General features: G+C 39.8%; 1 protein-coding gene across 9 annotated transcripts in view; it reads left to right on the top strand.

The window, feature by feature from the left end:
• HIPK1 (homeodomain interacting protein kinase 1) overlaps positions 1-15,181 on the top strand; it is a 49,832-nt gene extending 34,651 nt beyond the window's left edge. For 3 of the 9 annotated variants that reach the window (XM_087445146.1, XM_004420644.3, XM_087445156.1), the window contains exons 10-16: positions 646-780; positions 3,413-3,555; positions 3,969-4,151; positions 4,690-4,896; positions 7,177-7,418; positions 9,111-9,241; positions 10,346-15,181. In XM_087445146.1, the coding sequence (XP_087301272.1) occupies positions 646-780; positions 3,413-3,555; positions 3,969-4,151; positions 4,690-4,896; positions 7,177-7,418; positions 9,111-9,241; positions 10,346-10,834 (1,530 nt within the window). In that variant the 3' untranslated portion in view covers positions 10,835-15,181. Of the gene's footprint in view, positions 1-645; positions 781-3,412; positions 3,556-3,968; positions 4,152-4,689; positions 4,897-7,176; positions 7,419-9,110; positions 9,242-9,939; positions 10,009-10,345 lie in introns of all 9 variants that reach the window. The other 6 variants (XM_087445134.1, XM_014779993.2, XM_014779995.2 and 3 more) reach the window with 5 other exon arrangements.
• The last annotated feature ends 391 nt before the right edge of the window (positions 15,182-15,572 follow it).

Genomic DNA, 15,572 nt, shown 5'->3' with positions numbered 1-15,572 from the left:
GAAGTTAATTTTTTATCTTGGTGCTCTTCAAGGTATAGTACACATCTAACAACATTTTGATTCTAAAAGTATCCCCTTTTGCTCACTCATTCAGAATTTCATCATGGTTGAGAGGCTGGATCATATCGGGATGCCTCTTCGAGTATTACATTCCTCCATTACTTGTGTTTAACTAGGCTGTAGAAAGCTTTAAAACTTTATATCGGCCATGGAACATGCAACCAAGATGGTCAGGAAAATCATGAAGTATTCATATAAGCAACAAATATTATATTTTCAATTCTATCAGTAAATGTTTGTGGCCCATGACACATAGGAAATTCTGAAACCCAAAACCCCTATTTTTTGAGTAGGAAGAGGAGAAATTCTTAATATATGCCTTTGTTAATTGAGTTTTATAGAACCGATCCTCTGAATCTGGCCCAAGAAAGATTCCTATACTTTTTTGCTTTAGGCCATTGACATTTGGCCTAGTGGGTCAATGCTGTGCAGAGTTGAAGGGGAAAGTTGTGTTTGGTTACATGCATTTTAGGTGATATGAAATTACTGCTTATTGTTGGTAATAATTGAGGGGAATGAACCCTTCTGAATCCAGATAACCTGCCTCTGTGTTTGTTTCACTCACCTGCCTAATCTACGTTTCAGGGAAGCTGTACACCACTAATGGTAGCAACTCTCCACCCTCAAGTAGCCACCATCACACCGCAGTATGCGGTGCCCTTTACTCTGAGCTGCGCAGCCGGCCGGCCGGCACTGGTTGAACAGACTGCCGCTGTACTGGTAATTCCCCTCACTTGATTGTGTTACTAACGGAGTTTCTTTGATTTCTTTCTTTTTTATTTTTTTCTGTTTGTTTTTGTTCTGTTTTCTTCTGGTTTTCTCATTTTTCAAAAAAAATTTTTAACTTAGTCTTTGCAGAGGGCATGGAAGCATGTGCCATTTTGTGGCTGTGTTCTTGCTACGTCTTTAATGTCTCATTGTTTTCCTCCCCAATTGCTGAAGCACTGTTTGATGTTCAGTGTGGCTCTGTGAGGAGCCAGATCCCTTGATTCTTCTTTGCCAGCGTAGTGTGATAAAAGCTCTTGGTGTAGCCTCAGAAGAGCTTCAACACTGTTATCTATCTGTTTTCTGCCCTGTCTTTTACCCTCTGATCCTTGAGATTGAAGGAAATGGCCTTTAGTTTGGCTGTGCTACAGGTACCCGGATGGCCAAAATTTGAACTCCTTGGCAAGTTAGCCTCCTTCTTTATTTGCTGTTTGAAGCTTCTAAAACTTTTGTATATGTAGAAATGTTAAAGATGTTCTTAATTTATTGCTTTATCAGTTGATATTAACTTTCCTTTTCTGAACACGTGAAGATAACTCTTTTTGCCACTCATGATCAGTGGCAGCTTATATCTTCCATTTAAAGATGTTCCCTTTAAAATTCTTTTAGATCATATTTCATTTGTTGGTTGAAATTAAAGGTGAACTCCTTTTTAGGGGTTTATGGAGAAATTACTTACTTTACAAATAGGTCTTTATTAAAAGTTGAAAATATTGCTGAAAAACTTTATGCAAATACAATATCTGTTACTAAAAGTCATGGGGAAAAGTTATTAAATACAGCAGCAAATATAGCAGGTATATGGGGCTTAGAGATAGGAAAAACAAATAGGACTTTGAGGTGTATTTCAGGATTTGTAACCTTCAGAGTGATTTTTGGATGTGTTTTGGCCTACTTGGAGGAGTTAGAATTGTTTATTGGACACCCACCATTTCATTATTTGAAATTTAAAATTAGGGAAGCATTTGAAAACCTGTTAATACTATTGAATCCTGATATTTCTACATCTTTCAAAGTAGCTTTAAATTTCTTTTGTTGTTTCTCGATGACTCATGTGAGTGAAAACACTTCCAGAAACATACTTTGGTTGTTGGAATTTGTTTGGTTTTCAATTTAAAAGCCTTGGTCACCTCCAGATTAATTACATCATAAGCATAAAACCTGAGTATAAGGGAGTCAGATATATTTCCAACTTGATTGATCCAAGCCACTGGTTTTAACTTGTTCACCTATACTTTTGAGGTTGGGAATGTTAGTTGACACTTCTCCTTTGCTGCTTCTCTTAAGTTTGCACTAGCCGTTTGCTAAGCTTTGCATATTTTTGTTCTTCCTCTGTCAAAACAGTTCGTCGCTTGGAACGCCAGATTTCTGCCTCACATTGGAATGTTATTTCTTGCTCTGTATTAAACTACATGCTTTGTCTTGTGCAGGTGTTGGCTTATGGAAAGACGCATGGTGTGACTTAACATACTTCTCTTATTTTTAGTTTAGTTTTGTTTTGTGTTAAATTCTGCTTATAGTAGCAGACATGTTTGCAGTTTCTCTGCTTTTAAGGCTTCTTGTTTGGAACCGGTAATTGTAACAAGTGGATCTGTTACTTGCAGAAATATTTTTAAAACAGTGTGTTGATGGCCTTGCAGTTTGAAATTCAAGAAACAGAACCATATGTACCCAAGCATTGTAGGTGTTTGTACTGTAGAATTCAAGTTTAACAAGGAAACTTTCAAATCTGTTCCCATTTTTTCAGAAAATGCCAGAATTTCTCTGAGAAGTACAGAAAACGTATTTGTTGCTGTCTGTTGCAAGTGACATGGCTTGTTAAAAACTAGAAATGATGTATTTTCTTGTAGTGATTAATTTTTATGTTGAAGTATGTTTCTATAAATGATACATAAAACAATATATTTTAGGTAACTATTAAAAACAAAATATGGTGCTCTCTGCATCTGTTTCCTAAATATTTTACTTATTGCCTTATTTTTAAATTCTTTCCTATGGCTATAAATGATGAAGTTAGCTTTCTCTTTCTGCCATAAGCTCTTTTGCCAAAAGATTTTGGCCTTTGGTCATCCACATCTGGCTCCATTTTCCAAGTAGTACCCTTTTAAAAAGGAGTAATTCTCCCCTTTGTTTTATAGATGGAATTGACCCGATGTCTTATCTGATTGGTACTCAAATTTTAAAGTTCCTATTTTTAATCTCAAGGGAGCTGTCTTAACTCCGTCTAGGGATATTTTTAGAATCTTTGCAAAAATGATACTCTAGCATTTAACCAGAGCTTACCTCTGAACTTTCAGACTCCTTTACTCTACAGTATAATAGAAACTCTTAACCACGGGGATCTTCTTTTCTTTAATACCCTGGTGGTCAGGTTATGGAGGTAGCCAAGAGAAAGCAGCGTGTTCTCTTTCTCTATTCATAAGACTTGTAGCCTTGAGCCCCTCTGACCTTTCTTTTTTAATCTCTGCAAGTTAACAATCTACAAGCAACTTCTTTTAAGATATGAATTTTTCTTTCATCTAAAAAAACAAAAGAAAAAACAAAGAATGAGTCAAGTCTGGATCTTTTTGTGTGTGTTTCCTTACAGCAGGCTTGGCCTGGAGGAACCCAACAAATTCTCCTGCCTTCCACTTGGCAACAGTTGCCTGGGGTAGCTCTACACAACTCTGTCCAGCCCACAGCAGTGATTCCAGAGGCCATGGGCGGTGGCCAGCAGCTCGCAGACTGGAGGCAAGTGTCCTGTGTTCCTCTCTGGAAGATTTGCAAGGGCAGATCCCTTGGAGTAGGAGCACTTGATAATTTATTGAGACTGAGAAAAAAATAAAGGAAAGGAGAGATTTATCTCTGTTTGAAATTCTTTAAGAAAACAACCCATATCAGGCTTGGAGATGGAGTTATAAGAAAACTTTGAATACAGGAAAACAATAGGTTCTAAGATAGGAATCATTTACTTCAGATTTAAAGAAAGTCTGTGCAATTGGAAACCATACAGTGAAAACCTAAGTCTTTGTAATCCAGGTGCCCAGCTTTAAAAATAAAACGCAGCTCTATTTGGTTGTTTTAATTGCTTGTAATACCTATTTGGTCCTGATTTCCTAGTGTTTTAGGCATTCACCCTTCTCTGTTTCTTCCTGTTGATACAGGAATGCCCACTCTCATGGCAACCAGTACAGCACTATCATGCAGCAGCCATCCTTGCTGACTAACCATGTGACATTGGCCACTGCTCAGCCCCTGAATGTTGGTGTTGCCCATGTTGTCAGACAACAACAATCCAGTTCCCTCCCTTCAAAGAAAAATAAGCAGTCTGCTCCAGTCTCTTCTAAGTAAGTCTTTGTTAGAGCTGATAGTTAAAACTGTGCCAGTTTGAGAGGTATGTTGCCCGGCACTTAGAGGGTTGTGGTATAGACACTTTTGGTATGAAGCAGCAAGTAGCTGCCAAATTGAGGAGGAGCTAACCTTTTCATCTGCACAATGCATACCAGGTATGTCCTGGTTATGCTAAACTAAACTTTTCTCCCTGCTGCCACTTTGAATCCAGGCCTTCTTTATGCTGACATTTTTATTTTTCTGCCCACTTGAGAGAGTAAAGGGCAGAGAAAAATAAAATTTATGTTGTATTTTGGTGTTCTTGTCACTGGAAACTCTGGCTAGAGTGGTTAGTTTATTATTTATTCTTTAATTACTTATTAGTTTATTATTTGTTATTTAGTTATTTTTATTGCAACTTTTATAGTTAAGTGTATTGGCTTAATGATTAGGTAAAAAGGAATCAAAAAGCAAATTGGAAAGAGTTTTGGGGAAAAGATGTATAGTTTTGGGGGCCAGGCACTGAATGGTCTTTCTTGTGACCTTTGCCTACAGGTCCTCTCTGGATGTTCTGCCTACTCAAGTCTATTCTCTGGTTGGGAGCAGTCCCCTCCGTACCACATCTTCTTATAATTCCCTAGTCCCTGTCCAAGATCAGCATCAGCCAATCATCATTCCAGATACTCCCAGCCCTCCTGTGAGTGTCATCACTATCCGCAGTGACACTGATGAGGAAGAGGACAACAAATATAAGCCCAGTAGGTAAGACAGGTGAATAGTTCCCTAGGTTGGTAGCTCCTACCCTTGGGCTTAGACTGCTGGCTTCAGGCAAGTGGCCCAGTTTTGGCTATGAACGGAACAACTGAAAGCAGGTATTTTGGAAACATGGCCTTGGATGAAGGATCCAGAACACTCAAGTTTTCTATAACTTGAACATTGTCAAGTTTTCTGTAATATTATACATGTTCTTCATTAGTCAAATCAGTCTTTCAGATACATTAGATAGAAGATGTATATTAAGTTGTCAAGCTACTCTGGCTTGGAATGCACATTATACTACAGACATGATCTCCTGCCTATGAGCAACTTTATATCTGAAAACAGATACCATAACAGAAGCATATAAGCAACAGTTAAGTGGAACGAGTCAGTAGATATGAGATTATTTGAAACTCATGTAATTTCTTAATCTGAAAAGGCCTCTTAACTTTAAGTAGGCCTACCTTCTTTTTCCTCCTCTACTATATGGTCTGAAAGCTTAAGAATTTTTTTTTTTTTTTTGTAAGGAAGATCAGCCCTGAGTTAACATCTGGCCAGTCCTGCTCTTTTTGCTGAGGAAGACTGGCCCTGGGCTAACATCCATACCCATCTTCCTCCACTTTATATGGGACGCTGCCACAGCATGGCTTGCCAAGTGGTGCATCAGTGTGCGCCCGGGATCGGAACCAGCGAACCCCAGGCCGCCGCAGCGGAGCACGTGCACTTAACTGCTTGCACCACCGGGCCGGCCCCTGAAAGCTTAAGAATTTAATACCAGATTCTTTTCTCTTATCCCAGCGCCTTAATCCAAGTCCTTAACTGGGCATTTAACTAAGAGAGAGTGGATATGTTTTAGAACTGTGATACATAGTTTTCTCTCAGTGTGAACATAGTCAATTTGGAAAGAGTTTTGGGGAAAAGATGTTCTGTGTTGTATTCTTCACTGGGCTTTTGGTATTAGGCATAGAGAAGAGTGAATACTCCTACTTTTACCTGAGGAGCTAGAAATCACACATGAAAGTAGTTTAGGAGACTTTACGTAGTCATATATAAATCAAATTTAAATAAACTTGAAACAGTAAATTTAGAATGAAGTACGTCAAAAGGGCTATTTACAATTACAAAATGGTATTTACAAATGGTAAGTAGGCTTGAAACTAAGTTTTGAAAGTGATAATTGAACTGATTTGGGGAAGAGAGAAAAGTAAACTTGCCAGTGAGGAAAAGTGGCCTAGTTGTGGCAAAAATTATGTAACCAGCAGGATTGCTTTGACTGGAACCAAGCCTGTTAAAAAATAGGGAAAAACTGAAGTTAATAAGGTGAGGATCAGTTTGTGAAGGAACTTTTCTTTGTTTTATTTACATCACAGTCAAGTTGGGTTTATTCCAGGAAGAAAAGGTTGGTTTAACATTAAAACTTAATTAGTATAAATCATCATACTAACACACAAAGGAGAAAAATTACACAATCATTTGATGAAATTTAACATCCATTTATGGCAAAAATTCTTGGTAAAGTACTAATAGAAAGATGTTTACTTAACCTGAATTAAAGCATCTACAAAAAACCTACAGCAAAATTTATACTTAATGGTGAAAAATATGAATGTTTTTTATTGATGTCATAATAGTTTATAACATTGTGAAATTTCAGTTGTCCATTATTATTTGTCAGTCACTATATAAATGTGCCCCTTTATGCCTTATGCCCACGCCCCATCCCTCTTCCCCTCTGGTAACCATTAATCTGTTCTCTTTGTCCATTTATTTGTTTATGTGAAGGAACTTTTTAAAAAGAAATGTATGATGAGAAGTTTGATTAGATATAATAAGGAATCATGTATAGTCTAGCAGGGTGATATGGAAAAAAAGTGGTGTTTGAAGAATACTATTAAAATAACTGTAAATAGGAATGGCTAAGAGGCAACATGGGGTAGTTGTTAGAGGTGTGTCTTCTGGAGTCATTCTGTCCTGGGTCTGAATCCTGTCTTCTTGTGTGACCTTGATCAAGTTTCTTAATCTCCCTATGCCTCATTTTCCTCATCTGCAAAATGGGGATCATAGTACCTACTTCATAGAAGTGTTGTGAGGATTCGATAAGATGTATGTACGGTGTAGGAATAGTACCTGATGCATAATAAGCACTCAGAAGTTTGCTGCTGCTATTATTATTGCAATCATCATCATCATCATCATCATCATTCTTATCGTGAGAGGACCAGAGACCATCAAAGAAACATTGCTAAAAGGGTGTTGAATTTTCGTGTATTTTCTTTTCCTCAGCTCTGGCCTGAAGGCACGGTCTAATGTCATCAGTTATGTTACTGTCAATGATTCTCCAGACTCTGACTCTTCCTTGAGCAGCCCATATTCCACTGATACCCTGAGTGCTCTCCGGGGCAATAGTGGACCCCTTCTGGAGGGACCCAGCAGAGTCGTGGGAGATGGCACTGGCACCCGCACCATCATTGTGCCTCCACTGAAAACTCAGCTTGGTGACTGCACTGTAGCAACCCAGGCCTCAGGTGAGTATCTTCATGGCTAGAGTTGAATCCTCCTTTGGTTTGTGTATCCTTAATATTTTGCTATAATCTACTTATGTCAATGGTAGAGACCAATGGCATAGATTTTCTTAAAAATTACTTAATTCAGAAATCAGTTCCTTGTGATGTGAAATTATTTTTGGCCATCAGTTTCTCTTTCTATGTTTATTTTGCTTAGATTAATATAAAAATGAATTTGTAGTCTCAGAAATATCCTCACTGTTGATGGGAGAAGGTGGACAAAACACATGTTGTATGGCAGGGAGAATTAGCAGGCGATTTTTTTTGCCACAGGCAATTCAAATTTGACAATCCAGAAGTGAACAAGAACTGGTAATATTAAAAATGACTGCAAAAGTTTTTTTGGAAAATAATATGTACTTGAGATCTTTTCCCACCCAATGTCATAGCAGTGATGCTTTTGTGGGTTTTATTATCAACCTAATTATCTCCATCTTTTTTGCTCTGTTCGTTGCTGGGCTTGGGCTCCCTGGTTCAGTTATTGGGTAAAGCTAGCTGCAGTAACAAGCCCCAAATTACCCTGGCTTGACATAATAGAAGTTGACTTCTTACTCACATGACTTCCCAGTGCAAATATTCCTGCTTGGTGGTCCTGCAGTGAGTTAAGGATCGGAGCCTTGGAACCCTCAACATCCAATCAGAAAGAGAAAGAAAGTTTGGAGGAGGCACACACCTTTCTTAATCTCTTTAGCCCTGGAAGTAGTGAAAATGAATCACATGGCCCCACCTAGAGGCAAGGGGGCCCAGGAAATGTAGTCCTTGTCTAGGCAGCTGTTTTCCAGTGGCAACTCCATGCATCAAAGGAGAGGAGCTGAAGTTTTGGTGTCAGTATAGCCATCTCTGCCATACTTGTCTAAATTAGTATTTTACTGTGAATTATGTTACTGCCAGATACATAAACACTGTTCTCATTTGAGGGTATTGTGTTCAGCTTAATGTGCTTCTCCTCCTCAGAAGTAGACAACTGTCCCATTGCAGACAAGGCAAAACTTCCTGATGCCAGCCTACTGAACAACATTAGGAGCTCTGTCCACTGTTGGATCCAAAGACGATAGGCTACTCCACAAATCACTAAATAGATGCTCCGGTTTTCCTAGTGGGAACACAGAAGGAAGCAAAATTTTGAAAATTGATATTGCTTATGTTCAAACGCCCCGCAGTTTCTTAGAATTTGAAGGCAGCGAGTGCCCAACAAGATACGATCTTGCCTTCTTTTAAACCCTTTTGACACTTAAGTGTCCTAAGAATTGCCAATATCTTACTCTGCTTCACACTGTCATTTTTTTAACTTGTTTAATCCCTTCCTATATAGAATTCCAGGATCCTTGGGGTTAGGAACCGTGCCTTACTCATGTTTATATTTCCGGTAGTACCTTGCACGTTACAGGAGATTAGATAACATTTGCTCAAGTGAACCTTTTGAAAATCCCTTATGGAGCTTTGTGGCAAGACAGAAAAGAAATGGATAATATAGTTTTTGTAACTGTAACTTCTGGTGTAAATGTAGTTGAGGAAATAAGATACACATAAAACCTTAATTCTTGGAAACCTCATACAAACATGGATTGATTAATATGATGCCATCTGAGGTTTAGCTCAGTGATACTGAGCAGATGTCTACTCATAACTAACGAAGGCCTGATCCTTTTTTAGGTCTTCTGAGCAGTAAGACCAAGCCAGTGGCTTCAGTGAGTGGGCAGTCATCTGGTTGTTGTATCACCCCCACAGGGTATCGAGCTCAACGCGGGGGGACCAGCGCAGCACAGCCACTCAACCTTAGCCAGGTAAGCGCTAGGGGCTGCTGCCTTCTGTTTGGGCCCTCCTATATTGTTACTTTCTGGAGAACCCTGCTTCTGGCTGGACTGCTGAATAAAGCCAAATGAAGCCCCTTTTGTGTCAAACAATTTGGTGTTCTGTGGCTTGTGTCATATCTGCACGTTCTGTGTCTCTTCATTCCCTCTATAGAATTGTTCAGTGTACATTCCAGGTTTTCCATCAGACCTCCCCAGTCTATCCTGGAAGATTAATGTCTGGAATTTAGAAAGAGTTTAGGATGCTTTAGTCCATGCCTGGTTCTGCACCATCGCATGCTTGGAGACCAGATTCTCTTCCTTTATCTCCTAGGTCATAAATAACCTGAGCCTCACACTGTTTACTTGAGGCAAGAGACAGTGAAAAGCTTTCTGGCCACTTAATCAACTGGTTCTAGTCCTACATGTTGCTTGAGTCTGGGATTTGGGGCTTCCCCCCCACCCCCATCTGATCCACTGATGGGATCGGGAAGATCACTATTCTGTTTGGGTTCACTCTTTCCTTGGCTAAAATTTTGATACTTGTATGTCTACCAGTAGTGAGAAAGTGTAAATATGAGGGTGTAACTCTGTGTGTGTGTGTGTGTGTGTTTGTGTTTGTGAGAGAGACAGAGAGAGAGAGAAGCACATTTGAGTGCCAATGTAAGTTCGAGTTAGTGCATGTGTTTTAGGCTCCACATTCCAAGAGGGATATGAAGAACTTAGAGGAGAACGAACGAAAACACTGGCAAGAAAGAAAGGTTAGGAAAAATTCAAATTCACTGATGCCAGAATAGGGTGAGTTGGGTCAGCAGTTACTGACTTGCAGGAATGGGTAACCCTATGAACTCTTGATTTCCCCCCTTTCCTCTGTCATACTTAAGAGCAAACTGCTGCTCTCTGGGCTGGGTTAGGGTCTATTCTGCCAAGAGGCAGAGGGATGGATGGCTGACTTCCGATAACATTGCCAGTCTGGGAGATTCTGTGCTGTGGCAGCCTAGAAGCAGTTCAAGTTAGAACCTCAACTCTCAACTTGGCCTTTGGTGCCCTGAAACAGAGTGATCTCAAGATTCCTCACTCCCTTCTTCCTCCTTCCAGAACCAGCAGTCATCATCAGCTCCAGCCTCGCAGGAGAGAAGCAGCAATCCTGCCCCCCGCAGGCAGCAGGCGTTTGTGGCCCCACTCTCCCAAGCCCCCTACGCCTTCCAGCATGGCAGCCCACTACACTCAACGGGGCACCCACACCTGGCCCCAGCCCCTGCTCACCTGCCAAGCCAGCCTCACCTGTATACGTACGCTGCCCCCACCTCTGCTGCTGCGTTGGGCTCCACCAGCTCCATTGCTCATCTCTTCTCCCCCCAGGGCTCCTCAAGGCATGCCACAGCCTATACCACCCACCCTAGCACTCTGGTGCACCAGGTGCCTGTCAGTGTTGGGCCCAGCCTTCTCACTTCTGCCAGCGTGGCCCCTGCTCAGTACCAACACCAGTTTGCCACCCAGTCCTACATTGGGTCTTCCCGAGGCTCAACAATTTACACTGGATACCCACTGAGTCCTACTAAGATCAGCCAGTATTCCTACTTGTAGTTGGTGAGCATGAGGGAGGAGGGGTGATGGCTGCCTGTTCCTGGCCCTGAGTTCTTAATAATGGGCTATGATAAGCTCCTCCCTTACCCTCTTCTTGAAACTCCTTAGCCAGCAACTTGTTCTGCAGGGGCCCACTGAAGCAGAGGGTTTTTCTCTGGGGAACCTGTCTCAGTGTTGACTGCATTGTTGTAGTCTCCCAAAGTCTGCCCTATTTTTTAATTCTTTATTTTTGTGACAGCGTTTTTGGTATTTGGAAGAGTTCAGATGCCCATCTTCTGCAGTTACCAAGGAAGAGAAATCATTCTGAAGTTACCCTTTGAAAAATATTTTCTCTCTGACTTGATTTCTATAAATGCTTTTAAAAACAAGTGAAGCCCCTCTCTATTTAAGTTTGTTTTATTGTAATTGCTGGTCAGAGGAAAAATGCTGATAGAAGGACTTGAAATCTGGTAACAAGTAAGAAAAGAAAAATTATTACTTTTTGCTTATTTAAAAAACAAGACTTAATTGCCTATTTTAAGAGCAGCTTACACAAGTCTGTATTTTGCTATCAGGCATTTCTCCTCAAAATTTTACATTTGTTTATGGGACATTTAAACTTACAGTGTTTTAGTTTTGTTTTCATGTCACATTATACTTAATGGGCAATTGTAATTTTTGCAAAACTGGTTACATACTACTCTGTGTTACTCTTGGGATTGTCTCAGTTGCTCCTGTATTTATCATAAAGTAGTGGTAAAAAGGCAGCTCACCGTTTGCTGGTAACTTCGTGTGAAAGAATCTGTACCTACCGTGATAGCACCAGGTGTTCTTTTAAATGAAGCACCGTGCATTCTTTTTAAATTATTTTTAAAAAGTCCTTCTTTCTCTGATTCAGCTTAAATTTTATTATTGGAAAAGCCATGAAGGTGGTTATTATTGTGTGGTGGTGGTGGTTTTATTATATGCAAAATGTGTTTGTATTATGCGATACTGGCATTGATAAGCTTTGCCTCAAGGTTGTTGGCATTGATGAGCTTTGCCTGAAGATTAGTATGAATTTTCAGTAATACACCTCTCTCTCTTTGCCTCATCTCTCCCTTCTGTTCTACGTGATTTATTTGGGGAGAAAGCTAAAGAATCTGAATCCAGATAAGAACGTTGTATATAGCTTTTATACTTTCAAGTAGCTTCCTTTGTATGCCAGCAGCAAATTGAATGCTCTCTTATTAAGACTTATACAATAAGTGCATGTAGGAATTGCAAAAAATATTTTAAAAATTTATTACTGAATTTAAAAATATTTTAGAAGTTTTGTAATGGTGGTGTTTTAATATTTTGCATAATTAAATATGTACATATTGATTAGAAAAATATAACAAGCAATTTTTCCTGCTAACCCAAAATGTTATTTGTAATCAAATGTGTAGTGATTACACTTGAATTGTGTATTTAGTGTGTATCTGATCCTCCAGTGTTACCCCGGAGATGGAATTGATGTCTCCATTGTATTTAAACCAAAATGAACTGATACTTGTTGGAATGTATGTGAACTAATTGCAATTATATTAGAGCATATTACTGTAGTGCTGAATGAGCAGGGGCATTGCCCGCAAGGAGAGGAGACCCTTGGAATTGTTTTGCACAGGTGTGTCTGGTGAGGAATTGTTCAGTGTGTGTCTCTTCCTTCCCTTTCTCCTCCTTCCCTTATTGTAGTGCCTTATATGATAATGTAGTGGTTAATAGAGTTTACAGTGAGCTTGCCTTAGGACGGACCAGCAAGCCCCCGTGGACCCTAAGCTGTTCACTGGGATTTATCAGAACAGGATTAGTAGCTGTATTGTGTAAATGCATTGTTCTCAGTTTTCCTGCCGACATTGCAAAATAAAAACAGCAGCTTTTCTCCTTTACCACCACTTCTATCCCTTTCCATTTTGGTGTCTCAGCTGAGTTCTCACAGAAGCATTTTCCCCATGTGGCTCTCTCACTGTGTGTTGCTACCTTGCTTCTGTGAGAATTCAGGAAGCAGGTGAGAGGAGTCAAGCCAATATTAAATATGCATTTTTTTTGTTTTTTTTAAGTATGTGCAATCACTTTTAGAATGAAATTTTTTTTCCTTTCCCATGTGGCAGTCCTTCCTGCAAATAGTTGACATTCCTAGTAAAATATTTGCTTGTTGAAAAAAACGTGTAACAGATGTGTTTATACCAAAGAGCCTGTTGTATTGCTTACCATGTCCCCATACTATGAGGAGGAGTTTTGTGATGCCAGTGGTGACAGTGAGCTAACTCACGGAAAGGTTTCTTAGCCAGTGAAGAATATTAAGAAGGAACCAAAGCCTGTTGAGTCATTGGGCTTTTGAGGTTTCTTTTTTAACAACTTGTATATTCTTGGGGCCCTTCAGTCTGTGAAATTGTCCGTGTACTCTCAGCTCCTGCATGGATCTGGGTCAAGTAGAGGGTACTGGGGATGGGGATGTTCCTGCCCATAAAAGATTTTGGAGAAGAAGGTTAACCCTAAGATATAGATGTATTCCATCTGAATTGAAAATTGTATATTTGAGAGATAAGTCTCAGACTGGTTTTTTGTAGAGATGGTGTCAGGGAGGTGCAGGATGGAGATGGGAGATTTCATGGAGCCTGGTCAGCAAGCTCTGTACCGGGTTGAACACCGAGGAGCTGTTAAGGTATTTGGAGTTTCTTCATTGTACGGAGTAAGGGCTTCCAAGATGGGGCAGATAGTCAGTACAGCCTGCCAGGAACATGTCAGTGTTTTCTCTGTATTCTTTTATCATTATATTGAGTTGTGTTTTCAGCACTATATTGGTCAAGATGCCCAAGCAGTTTTTGTAGTTTCTGTCACTAGTGTTATACAGTTTTCTGGTCGGCTTGTGTGATCTTTGTGTCTCCTTTTTTGCCAAGCACATTCTGATTTTCTTGCTCAAAGGCAGATCTAGTTTCTAACGGAAACATTTTTTGTTCCTTATCTTTTCTCTACAAGGGATAAGATTTGTTGTTTTTGTAAGAAATGAGATGCAGGAAAAAAACACAAAACACTCCACTCCTGGCTGCCCCCCCCCCGCACCCCCCCAATTAGTAGATACATTTAAGATAGGAGTTTTAACTTCACGGGGAAAAGACAATACCAAGAGCTTGTATTGTTACCTTAATCACCTTACTAGCAGTGTGTGGCTTTAAGAATGTTAGAGATTTACAGTCTTAGTCTGCAAACTGGCATTTCAGATTTACCAAGCTAAAAATCCACCTGTGTCTACTGAATGTGTATGTGCTCAGTGTGGCTTTAGATTCTGTTCCTGGGGCTTAATATTGCCAGCCCTGACAGGATGGGGGAAGCTCCGTGAATTTAGTGAACAGCTGGCCTGGATCATGGTGGCCTGACCTCAGACCAGCTTAAAGCTTTTTAAGTCCTCTCAGAACTTGCATTTCCAGCTTCTCCCCTTCAGGGTGAGAGAGAAAGTGGGGAAGGGTCAAGTCCAGCCACTCTCATCAGCTCATCAGAGCACTTGATCACTCCAGAGTTTTTAATAGCTCCCAGGAGATGAATCTGCTGTCAGTGCTCAGCTAAAATACCAGCCCCAGGAATAAGAACTCCATTTCAAACAGTTCTGGCCATCCATCGTCCTCCACTAGAGGGGCTAAGCTTGACTGCCTTTAGCCAGGCAAGCACAGTAATGTGTGTTTTATTCAGCATTATTATGCAAAAACCCACTGATTAGGATGGTTTGTTTTAGGATAGCAAATGAAATTGCCTCTCAGTGACAGGAATGACCCAAGCCTGCTTCCTATTTTGATTTTTTTTTTTAACTGATGGATGGTGCAGCATGTCTACATGGTTGTTTGTTGCTAAACTTTATATAATGTATGGTTTTGATTCAGCTTGAAAAATAATCTCACTACATGTAGCAGTACATTATATGTACATTATATGTAATGTTAGTATTTCTGCTTTGAATCCTTGATATTGCAATGGAATTCCAACTTTATTAAATGTATTTGATATGCTAGTTATTGTGTGCGATTTAAACTTCTTTTGCTTTCTCCCTTTTCTGGTTGTGCACTTCCTTTTACAACAAGCCTCTAGAAACAGTTTCTGAGAATTACTGAGCTATGTTTGTAATGCAGATGTACTTAGGGAGTATGTAAAATAATCATTTTAACAAAAGAAATAGATATTTAAAATTTAATACTAACTACGGGAAAAGGGTCCATTGTGTAAAACATAGTTTATCTTTGGATTCAATGTTTGTCTTTGGTTTTACAAAGTAGCTTGTATTTTCAGTATTTTCTACATAATATGGTAAAATGTAGAGCAATTGCAATGCATCAATAAAATGGGTAAATTTTCTGATTCATGTGGTTGTTTTTGACTTCTGTTTTAGGGATACAAAGGGGATCAACAAATGGCATCTTTGTAGTGTTTTAATACATTGCATCTGAACATCAGTAGAGTATTAGAGACAAACTCATTCTTCACACAAACCTCCACAACAGAAATGAATAGGGGTTGGTAGGGAGCACTTCCCAAGAATGGAGTGTCCAGGGCCCTAACTTAAGATCACCTGGATCTGGCCCTTTGAAAGAGGCAGAAACTTCTGACACCAGCTGATTAAAGTTTATTTTCACCATGTTCCACCAAACATCTAACGTAGCAGAATGAAAATAGTCACAAGAAGACGCCATTTTTCCCTCCTTTCAAGCTGCACTGTTAGAAGCCTAGTCCTTTTTAGAGAAGGAGCACT

The sequence above is a fragment of the Ceratotherium simum genome, chromosome 2, assembly GCF_057802395.1.
Source record: "Ceratotherium simum simum isolate JZ-2026a chromosome 2, ASM5780239v1, whole genome shotgun sequence".
NCBI lineage: Eukaryota > Metazoa > Chordata > Mammalia > Perissodactyla > Rhinocerotidae > Ceratotherium > Ceratotherium simum.
Note: the sequence above shows the minus strand (reverse complement) of the source record. Positions and strands in the feature narration are given on the sequence as shown.